The sequence below is a fragment of the Gorilla gorilla genome, chromosome 3 (genome assembly GCF_029281585.2).
Source record: "Gorilla gorilla gorilla isolate KB3781 chromosome 3, NHGRI_mGorGor1-v2.1_pri, whole genome shotgun sequence".
Lineage (NCBI taxonomy): Eukaryota > Metazoa > Chordata > Mammalia > Primates > Hominidae > Gorilla > Gorilla gorilla.
In genome coordinates, this window is record NC_073227.2 from 50,418,494 (window position 1) to 50,430,230 (window position 11,737).

At 45.4% G+C, this 11,737-nt stretch overlaps 1 protein-coding gene across 1 annotated transcript; it reads left to right on the forward strand.

Moving 5' to 3' along the window:
* The first annotated feature begins 205 nt into the window (after positions 1-205).
* Positions 206-5,851, forward strand: SHISA3 (shisa family member 3). The gene is made up of 2 exons (XM_004038618.5): positions 206-1,610; positions 4,378-5,851. The coding sequence occupies exons 1-2, from the start codon at positions 1,334-1,336 to the stop codon at positions 4,815-4,817; spliced, it is 717 nt and encodes a 238-aa protein (XP_004038666.1). The 5' UTR covers positions 206-1,333; the 3' UTR covers positions 4,818-5,851.
* The last annotated feature ends 5,886 nt before the right edge of the window (positions 5,852-11,737 follow it).

Sequence of the window (11,737 nt, forward strand, 5' to 3'; positions counted from 1 at the left end):
CATTTAAATAAATGTGTTTCTTTCCCTGAACAGAAGTTCAGTTCTGCTCAATTATCATTAATTTTGCTCCTTTATTTCCTTTGCGGGCGTGAACGGAGAAGTCGTGCTCTTTGAGGTTTTGCGAGCTGGCCTTGGCTGGCAGAGGTGACCGGCAATCCTTCACCCGGCGGAAAAAGTGCGAGTGTGTGTGTGTGCTTGTGAAAATGCGCCGTTCCTCCCAGAAAAAGTGGAAACGTAGGTGGAAAGCTCAGCACATGTTGACGACACCTAAAAACCATGTTCTCGGTCCTGAACCTTTAGAAGCGGTATCCCAGGAACGAGTCTGAGTCTGTGCAACAGGGCACAGATGATTCGACAAACTTCAATGACTGCGCCGCATTCATGCATTATATCCATTGAAAAGTAAATCCAGCGTCTCCACTCGCGCGCCCACGTGCGTGGATAAACGCGGGAATTCGGCAGCCCTCAGCGTCACTCTGCAGAGATTTCCAGGCTGTGAGAGAGTTGGGGTGTGCGGCGGGGGAGGGGAGGGTCTGATATCCTCAGGTTGAGAGTCAAGTCCTGGGGGAGCGGCATGGGCGGGGGTGGCCGGGGAGAGGCGGAGGATGGAGCGCGAACCAGAAAGCGCAGAGGACCCTCGGCCCGCGCCGCACCCGCTGTGATTAGCTCCAGAGGCGCGATCAGGGAGGGCGGACTCTTTCTTAACCCTCATTGTCTCCTCCTCCCTCTTCCTTTTTAAAAGACGCCTTGCGGGCAGAGCTGTCAGCAGCCCCGCGGCCGTTTGTACTTGGCCGCGGCGGAGCTGACTCCTGCTCCTGTGACAGATAGGGGCGGGGGCTGAGCGGCCGCCTGTCTGGGGTAGTCGCACGTGGGGAACAAATTCTTTTCCTCCGGCTCCTCTCGGGACCCGGCGATCGCCACAGGTTGGGACTCTGTGCGGCGCTGGAGTTGGCAGCCCCGGGCGCGATGGCTCCCTTGAGGAGTGGGGAGGGAGGTGGCCGGGGGGTTGGCGCGCCCCTCGCGCGGGGAGCGCTATGAGCCGGGCGAAGGGCGGCAGCGACAGCCCCAGCAACTGCCTCTGCCGGCGCCTCCCGCGGGCCCTCGCCAACTCGCCCCGCGCACCATGCTGACTCCCGGCCTGCGGAACTCGTAGTGCAGCCCCTGTCGCCTCCCCGGCCCCTGCTATCCCACGCAGGACTGGCTTCGGCCGCCGGGGCCAGCAGCTTGCGACGTGTCCCTGGGGAGGCGGAATCGCTGTGCGCCCTGAGCCCGGGCTCAGCCCTTCGCTTTCCAGCTGCGTCCTGCTCCCGGCCGCCCAGGGAGCCCAGTGGCGATGAGGGCACTGCTGGCGCTTTGCCTTCTCCTTGGCTGGCTGCGCTGGGGCCCGGCGGGCGCCCAGCAGTCCGGAGAGTACTGCCACGGCTGGGTGGACGTGCAGGGCAACTACCACGAGGGCTTCCAGTGCCCAGAGGACTTCGACACGCTGGACGCTACCATCTGCTGCGGCTCCTGCGCGCTCCGCTACTGTTGCGCCGCGGCCGACGCCAGGCTGGAGCAGGGCGGCTGCACCAACGACCGCGGCGAACTGGAGCACCCAGGCATCACTGCGCGTAAGTGCGGGGCCCTCGGGGACATAACCCCGCCCGCCTAACGGCGGCGGCTGCATGTGTGCGCGGGAGGATGCACAGACCCAGGAAGGTCTATGCGCCTTCCTGGGTCTGTGCGCCAAGGGGACTCGGCCGGGTGGGGGAATCAAGGGATGAGTGGGTGGTCGCGTTTCAGATCATGGTCCTCTATTCATTTGCAGTCCCGCTTCCCGCCACTTGCGGTCTGTGCGGGTCGGCCCAAGGGAAAGTTTGCCAGGGACAGTGAGGAGCGCGGGGCTTGTGCCTGGTGGCCGGGGGGAAGACAGCTGGAGCTCCCGGGAGAAGGGTCGTGCGGGTAAAGCCAGGGTAGGCTTGGGTTTTGGTGGAGGGCTAAGAAACCCCAGTCACTTTTTTTTTCTGTCTTATGATAGCGTTTCTAAGCCACGGCCCCGTTCTGCAGACTTCCTTTCAATTCTCTGCATCGAATTACCCTCTCCGGCCCACCCCCTATTGTCACGCCTTTCAGAAATGCCCAGGTCTTCGAGGTGGAGATTTAGAAACAAGGGTCGAAGGGGCTTCCCCGCCCCCTATTCTCACGTCGGAAAACACGGGTCAAATTTCCGCTCACTTCAGAGCGGAATAAATCACGACCTTAGCAGAGAAAATTTACACCTTGAAAAAAAGTTTTTCACCTGAATCGGAACATCGGGGAAACGCTTTAGAGCTTGAGGCGAGGGTTTTATGGCCAGGGAAACCGGAGAAGCGGGCGGAGCTGAGGGCGGGTGACACCCCAGGACTCCAGAGAGCCGAGGTCTGGAGCCCGCAAGAGAAGGTCGCCGGGAAAAGGAAGAGAGGCTGGAGAGATCATTAAGGGTTCCCCAACGGCCCCTCCCCGCAAACTGATAACCCAGAGGACAGGGGAGTCTGCCCTCCATTAGTGCTCCACTAGAGGGTGAATGTTGGGGGTCAACATTTCCAATCTAGAGGATTCTGGAAGTAGTTCTGGAGAAAAGATGCTCAGCGGAAAGTAGGGAAATCTAGGCCCTCCTGGCCTGTTAGAAAAATATAGACTCAACAGTCCCCAGAGTGTGATAGGGGGGAGGGGGGAGGGATAGCATTGGGAGATATACCTAATGCTAGATGACGAGTTAGTGGGTGCAGCGCACCAGAATGGCACATGTATACATATGTAACTAACCTGCACATTGTGCACATGTACCCTAAAACTTAAAGTATAATAATAAAAAAAAAAAGAAAGAAAAATATAGACTCTTCCCCACGGCTTCACTCGCTCACCCTGGGGGACCCAGCTGCCCTCTGGGAGTAAGTGCAATTGCCCAGTCTGCAGCACGGGCTCCCTCTGCGCTCCCTACTCGGCTCGGATGCCAGAGGACAGCAGAAGGGAGAGGCAGTCTCCACAGTCACTGAGTCTGGGATCAGGCAAACCCTGATGGATCTTGGCTCTGTCACTTGCCGGCGGTGTAACTTGGGCAAGTTACTTAACTGCTCTGGATACCTCTTCTCAGTTCTAAAGTGGGCATATTGCTCTCAAAGGAGTTAAGTTGTTGGTGACGTGAGAGTGTATGAGTGCTGGAGCGCAGGGCTCAGTAAATGGTAGTTACTTACCTTTGCCTTGCCTTGCACGCTGGTGCTAGTAAACAAGGGAGAATGGGAGGGACACTGAAGAGCTTATGCCTAGTAGCCCACAAATAATTGAGAGTTACCTGTCCCTCACTGGCTCTGTCTGTGGGAATGCGCAAACTTCTCTGATGTATTTCCACATCTGGAAAATGGAGCTTATCATGTCCATCTCACAGGGTCTCCAAGAGACTTTAATCAGATAATGAATAAGAAAGAGCCAGGCACACAGTAGGGACTTAGTCAATGCAGGCTTTCTTTCTTCTACCTGTAAGCTGGAGGCTGCGTCTTAGCACGGCTCTATCAGGGGAGAGACCTGGAGAACTGCCCAAGGGGATGCCTCCGGGCTTGGAAATTTTATGTCTGCCTTGTAGAGAGAGAAGGAAATTGGAGTTTGCTCTGTTTGAGGGATGCTTTTATAGAAAGTCTGGGCCGTGGACACCAAGAATTGCCTGGTGATCTATCTAAAGTTCAGTCTGACTTCCCAGGCTTGGATGGGAATTGAGAGGCACGGCAGCTGGAGTGGGTATTCCAAATCTTTCCTGGAAAGAAGCAGCCAGAGCTGGCAATTTGTGGTGTATGGTAGGAGACACAGTCGATTGGGGCCCTCTGTGAATTTCTTTATACTGTTCTTTCTGGAGTCTCATAAAATCCTGGGTCTGTGTGTAGAGGGGAATCTCATTTAATAGGCCTGGCTCTCTTTGCTTAGACTGGAGATTATTGAATGGGAGATGGATTACCAGCCTAAGGGAGGGGACAAATCTCTTACTGCTCACCGTGATCAAACTACTAAAACCTGCATTTAAACCTACAATTATTTTAACCCCTAAAACTCACCCTTTCCCTCCAGTGCCTGAACAGGAGAACAGATTCCGTTTTTTTTCTGACTTCCAGATGTGCAATATGATGGTTAATTGCTAACAGAGGCTACGGTATCCGTTTGCTTCCTCCCTGCTAGGAGTAGCGAGAATATTCCATCATCACGGTTTGTATTGCATTTTGGAGGTTACCATCAACAAGCTCTGAAAAACTGAGCTGACAACAGTGATAGTAACTGAGTCTCCCACCTCTCAACCCTCAGCTGCCCAAGCAGAGTCCAGAATCTGGGAGATCCTCATCTGAGCATCTGTTTATGTCTGTTTTTGCCTTTTAGAGCCTGTCTACGTCCCCTTTCTCATCGTCGGCTCCATCTTCATTGCGTTCATCATCCTGGGCTCTGTAGTGGCTATTTATTGTTGCACCTGTTTGAGACCCAAGGAGCCCTCGCAGCAGCCAATCCGCTTCTCACTCCGCAGCTATCAGACAGAGACCCTGCCCATGATCCTGACCTCCACCAGCCCCAGGGCACCCTCCCGGCAGTCCAGCACAGCCACGAGCTCCAGCTCCACGGGCGGCTCCATCCGCAGGTTCTCCTTTGCCAGGGCTGAGCCGGGCTGCCTGGTGCCCTCACCACCCCCGCCATACACCACCAGCCACTCAATCCACCTGGCTCAGCCACCTGGTTTCCTGGTGTCACCCCAGTATTTCGCTTACCCCCTCCAGCAGGAGCCCCCACTGCCTGGGAAGAGCTGTCCAGACTTCAGTTCCAGTTGACACGCCCAGGCCATGAATCCACAACTCAGTCAGATGGCAGACAGGTGGAGCCCTGCTGCCATTGCCACATGCAATTCTGAGAAAATTTCCCTTGTAACTGATCAGTGTCATGGAGGAGCATGCTAGGAAAACACAGCACCTTCTAATTTGAAAGTTCCTGGCTCCAATCACAGAAAGGCTAAACCAGAGAACTGTTTTCTGGTTTTGCAAACGTGATCATTACATTTCAATTTATGCTACTTTTATTCAAAATATGCAGCAGTTTGACTTTAAAGTTGCAAACTGGCTAAAAACGTTTTACTGGACATTCAGCTATATTGCTTAGAAAAGGGCTACATGTTTCTTTTTCATATAAGTTGTTCATTGAGTTATGATAGGAATATATTCATAAATAAGCAAACAAAAATACCTAATTGTAATTATCAAAGGTTCACTTAAAAAATTAACTATTAGGTAAACTTAAGGGGGCAGTGAAAAATCTATTTATGATTTTGGGAGTAACCTAACCATGAATAATATTAGCATAATGAGAACATTTACTTTTTAAATAAATAACTAAATTTTGTTTACAATATGAGTTTTTCCAGAATACAAGGTTTCAATAATCACATGAGGAGTTCAAAGTTTTAAATATATACTCAGACATTCATTGTAACACAGAGTGTATGTAAAATCATTTCCCCCACTCACTGGAGGGAGTATTTATTGCAGACTTTTTGTTCAGCAACATTTAGTGTTTCAGCGAAAGTTGGACAGTTGGGGCTTAAAACATTTATTTGTAAAATGAGCTATGTACAAATGTAAATATTTGTAATTTAATGTATTTACCACATTGACTGTACTAATTATTTAGTAGTCATACTGTAATTTTTATGTTAATAATAACTGGAGTTCAAAGTCTAGCTATTGGTATAATCATCTAATATTATATATATCTCCAGTGCCCCTGAATTTTATGTCTGATGACTATATATTTGGGCATATATCTTGTTGGATTAGAATAAATAAAATACTTTATGTTTTCATGAACTCTATTTAAATTTTAATGTGATTCATTTTATCTCTTTAGCGATGTTTTTGCTATTCAATAAAAGGAAATGTTTTTAACACATACTTCATATTTTAAAATTAAAAAAAAATTCCATATCAGGGCTCGTGAAAGCAGCAAAGGAAGTGAATTTTTATGGAGGTCTCAGTCTACAGCCCTCCGATGTGTTTGGTCTGTAGAGAATTCATCATTAGGACTTTTCTCATAAGAATCTGGATTTCTGGCTTCTCATGACATAGAGGACGTGGCACCAGGGGTCCTGCACTGCCTTGGGGTCAGGTCAATCCTCTTCAGACAGGACACGTGCCATTTGCCAGCCTCCTGCCTGGTCTCCCCACCTGGCCCATCTATTTTTGCTATGCTACCTACCTGGCCCCTGCAGGTGTGGTTTGAAAGCCCAGATTTATAGGAATTCATACTATCATATGTCACTCTCAGTTTTCAAACACAATTAGTTAGAGGCAGAATTCTGTCCTAAGAGAGTTGTTTGGCCTTGTCTCTTCGTTTTTTAGTTAAGGAAACAAGTTCAAAGACATTCGGCCTCTGCTCAGTCTAAAGGCAGAGGGGCTCTGACTTCTAGTCTCCTGCTTTATCCTGTATCTAAAAGTGGCCTGACTTCCAGGTATCCCAAATTGTTCAAAATAATTAAGGAAAGAAACAGCTGCATGTAAAAGGATGAACATTTATACACATACTCTTGGGCGCACTCCTATACAATTAGACTAGTTTTATTTATGTTTGTAGTATATTGGTCCTTTTAATGGTTTTAAGGTTACCTTATTAAAGCTCTTATTATGAGCCAAGCATTAAGTATTAGTATGTATTAACTTATTTTATGCTCTAAACAACCCCAACAGAAAAGTATTACAATTCCCATTTTAAAGATTTGAAAGCTGAGGCACAAAGGAATGAAGCAACTTGCCCAAGGTCCTGCAGCTAGTCTGTACTGGAGTTGATATGCATAAACAAACAGATCCAAACAGCAATGGAAGACCTGCTTTGAGATTTTGATGGTTCTGTGCACAAAATTCATCGGAGATTTTAAGAGCATAAGCCTAAGTTTCGAAGGCAGTGATTCTCAGCCCTGTTGGACCCCAAAATGAGCTCTCCTTAGAACAAATATTTTGTGACATCCCTTTATGAGTCCTAAAATGAAATTTATAGATAACTCACTAGACACATAATTTTTAAAAATCAATACAATGCCCCAATGGTAAGTAGAAGAAAGAAAGGGAAGTAACTTATTTCCAAATGTAGAGGTTTGGGCAGACTTAAAAAAGACAGATGCTAACCCCTTATTCAAAATCACCATGATGTGACAGCTTCAAATCCAGACGGATGCAGTTGGTAATTCTGGCAACTCAGATAAACACAATCACACTGATGTCGTTAATGTGATTTTTCCCAGCAAAGTTTGATTATCCTTTGATTTGCACAGTGGTTGTATATCTGAAGAATTCAGTGTATACTAAGGCAGTGCAACAAATATACCTAAAATGGGATTACGTTTTTTTTCCACCAGTAGTAACGGTGGACATTCCAAAGTCATGCCGATGGACATCAAGTCTTTTTTGTTGTGCGGGCTGCTTCCATGCATTGTAGGATCTTGGTTACAACTGAGTCCCCCTCAGTGAATGCCAGTAGCACATCCACCTCCGCCCCAACACTCTAATGCCGAAGATTCCCCCATGCAATTCCACCACGTCCCCTAGAGGGTGGAACTGTCCCCACTGAATACCATCCAGTTGCCAGATTTCTCTAGTAGCTGTACTTTTATTTGTCATCCCTTTGGAGAACAGTTTATGTCCCTTAGACAAGTTAATGCTAAGGAATTCATAGAGAGTTCACATCTGCAAATTTCCCTTCCTGAGCAGGATGCCCCAGTCAATTTAACTGGCCATAAATTGTTTAAAATTAGAGAGATGTTGTGTACCTCATTGCAATATGGCATTCAGTGATACTAGATCAAATCATATCACGAAGTAATTATTGATATGCAGTACATGCCTTTGACCTTCTCTCTGGAAGCCATGTAGCTGATATTATTATTCACAATTTTAGGTTAAAAAGCCTATCCTGTGGCAGATTTCTAGATATTGTCCCATTCAACTATTCTTTGCTGAACACCACTTATGGGTCAGGTGCTGAGTGAGATGAATAAAAGATGATTAAAATGCACTTCCAACTCAGGGAGCCCCCAGCATCATGACAAAGACAAATACTTGTGATAAAATGTTACAGATGCTTTATAAAAGAAGCATGTTATCTTTTTCTGCTCTTTGTGGTAACTGCGATTACAGGGGAGTGCAGGATACCCTGGCAGCACTTACAAAGGACACTGTTCATCCTGGAGGTGTTGACATTGGACCTGAGCCTTGAAAGACAGGTAGAACTTGAATGAAGAAGGCAGGGCAGAGAAAGAAAGAGAAGGCGGCTGGAAATAAGGGAAAAAATATATCAGGCAGAGTAAAGAATTCATAGAGAGGCACAGAAGCACCCACCCATGAGCCTGAAAGAACAAGGAACATTTAAGAACCCAGAAGAAGGCCAGGCACTGTGGCTCATGCCTGTAATCCCCGCACTTTGGGAGGCAGAGGTGGGTGGATCATGAGGTCAGGAGACTGAGACCATCCTGGCCAACATGGTGAAACCTCGTCTCTACTAAAATACAAAAAATTAGCCAGGCGTGGTGGGCGCGCCTGTAGTCCCAGCTACTTGGGAGGCTGAGGCAGGAGAATGGCATGAACCCGGGAGGCAGAGCTTGCAGTGAGCTGAGATTGCATCACTGCACTCCAGCCTGGGCGACAGAGTGAGACTCCGTCTCAAAAACAAAAACAAACAAACAAAAAAAGAATCCAGAAGAAGAGTGAGGCTGGAGAGAGAAGCGGGGGCAGATTAGAGATCTTGAACACCATGGTATTTGAATATATGTCAAATGCAAGAGGGAGTCTGGAAGGATTTTACACGGGAGGGGATGGGATCATATCTCCATTTTAGAAAGATTAGGCTGCAAAGGTCAAATAAAATCTTTTGGAATTTCCAAGGAGCTGCTCATCACAATCTGCTAAACCACCAAAATACAGGGGAAACCTGTCTGCTTTTGTTACTTTCAGAAAGAATTTGAATCCAACATCCTCATGTCACGATTATTGTGAAAAATAGAAGCTCTGCATTTTGAAAGGTCGTTATGCCAACAATGGATAACATTTATTAAGCGCCATGTGTGTCCCAAGTGCTTTATGAATTGTATCACTGAATCTTCACAACCCTGAAGAAGGGATTATCATCATGCCTATCCTGCAGATGAAGAAATCAAGGCGAGAAGGTTAAACACTGTGCCCAAGGACGGATAATACCATAGGGGACAGATTTAAACCCAGGTGGTCTGCTTTGAAATTCTACATTCTGTGTGACATTAGGCCTAGGAGGTCTAATTTTGTGAGGAAAACAAAAATATCCAATGTACTTTTCAGAAAATCTATTGGGGAAAAAGTGATCAATTGCATCATATTATACATATCCTATTGATATCAGGAGATTGTAAGTCAAGGAGAGCTTATGCTGCATTATGAAAATGTGGAATAAAATAAAGCATGAATAAAAACACTAGATGATAAATATTTCTCCCTTTACACATGAGAAATGGGACTCCAGAGGGTGATTGAGCATGGATTTTGAAGCTGTAACGCTTGGGTTAGTTTTCTGGCTCTGTCACTTAAAAGTGGAGTGACTTTGGGCCACTTAAATTCACTGTGTCTCAGTCTTCTCATTTGTAACATAGAGACATTAGTACTACCTTTTTGCTTATGGTTGCCTTGAGAAGTAAGAAGTTACAGACACTGTCTCAGGTCACTTGCATTCTAGTGGGCAGAAAGCTGTGTAGTAAGGATAAATAACAGAAAGCAGATGAAATACTTTAGAATAAAAATGAAAGCCTAAGTACTGCGGGAGGGCAGATATCACTGTTGATTAGGGGTAGGGAACAGAGAAAATGGTCCTACAGTTTGATCAAGTAAGTCCTCAATAACCCATGGGCCCCTTTGGTACTTGGCCAACTTCCTGCTCGTCTGGAATAGGGCATCCTCTCATCCTGTTGGGTACTCATGGTCTGTACCTTTCTTTCATCATCTGCTTTAGAGAGCACATTCGCCAGGTGTGGTGGCAGGCGCCTGTAATCCCAGCTACTTGGGAGGCTGAGGCAGGGGAATCGCTTGAACCTGGGAAGCGGAGGTTGCAGTGAACTGAGATCCTGCCATTGCACTCCAGCCTGTGTGTCACAGTGCGACTCCGTCTCAGAAACAAACAAAAAAATAACTGTTCCTTCGAGACAAATTTTAAAATAAATGTGCTTTTCTAACCAAAAAAAAGCACATTTGACATAGTAAATTTGCTTTAAAATCGTTGTTCCAAAGTGAACAGATTGTACACTTGTCCAAATGGATAATTCCTTATTTTCCCCACCTGTTTTATTTTTGTTATTAGCTACTTCTCATGGTGGAGAATTTACCAGGTTGACTTGAATCCATAGGAAATTTTCTAAACTGAGATAATCAAAAAACTTCCTGCAAGTGGATACAGTCACAACCAGGAATTTGACAAATTTCACTGGGTTGGGATCATTTTACCTTTGCATAATCTAAAATATTTATTTAGTATATGTTCAGGAAAACTAATAATTTACAGGCATGTTAAACTATTAAGGGAACAAACTGTTAACATATTTTTGTATGTACATGGCTATTTTAAAATTGCAATTAAACAGTAGTTAATGAAATTATTCTGACAGGAAATCCTTATTTAAATTGCTAGTTTCATGACTTGAAAGTAATAAAAACTGAATGGCAAGAGGTATTTCATATTTTCCAACAAATTTTATTAGCCTATTCATGAAATTATCCAGGTTAGGAAGACCTTTCTTCATTAAAGTGAGGCAGTTCTGTGTTACTGAGATGAAAACTTTAGAGACGCCCTATGCATACAAAAACAAAATTTAAATGGAGATGACATATTGAATTTATGGAAATGTATTTCCAGTTTGCTTTTTGCTTATGGTAGTATTAGAAGGCATCTTAAAATACAGGTCAGTGGAAGCACGTGCTTATTTTAAGGAGAATGGAGTTGAATGTGAAAATTATTTGATAGAATTCAGAGGTAACATATCCTTGAACTATTTTGCTGTGGTTTTGCATGGAGGTCCCCACCCAATTGTCGTCCCTGGGAAGACTGTGGGAGAGGACATGGGGCTCCAGGCAGGTAAGCACACGTGGTCTCAGTCTAATAAAATCAGATGCTCCTCAAATTGTCTCTCCAGCGCCTCTTTGAGAACTAATCCTATTCTAGTAATTTACCTAATTGTATCTTCAGTTGTTTCTCTTTTACCAAAGGACACTTATTTTTGCTGAAGTGATTGTTCTCATTTCTGATGCTGTCTATACTTTTGTCTCATGTGCTCAATTTTATTATTTTCTGGTTACTGCCTTCAAATGTTATTGGCTAAACTTGAGCACTTTCTCATGAACTTAAAACAGTTTAGTTGGTTTAGAAAACAAATTCACCCAACATAAAAGGTTGAAACCATGAATTAGCTGTTTACTTGCAAGCTGATTTAAATATGCAACAGGGACAATCCTGGGAGGCTTTTGTACTGAAGTGACAAAACACAGTAATTTTATTAAAAAATTCTGCTAATTATAAAAACTACCCATCTTACCAAACTAGAGTTAATACACTCCATTTCATGTTTTATTTAGCTGGATTAAAATGAAGGGATATTTTATAAATCACTGGGATACACCTCAGACTAGTTACTGCTGGATTTGAAGGTTTTAGAAAGCAATATAATTTCTAGAACTAGCAATCAAAACTTCAACAA

Excerpts from the sequence above, each read along its gene's own strand:
- SHISA3 (XM_004038618.5), top strand. The coding sequence starts at position 1,334 with ATGAGGGCACTGCTGGCGCTTTGCCTTCTCCTTGGCTGGCTGCGCTGG. Across the intron at positions 1,611-4,377 it reads GCACCCAGGCATCACTGCGC|AGCCTGTCTACGTCCCCTTT; the intron begins GTAAGTGCGGGG and ends TTTGCCTTTTAG.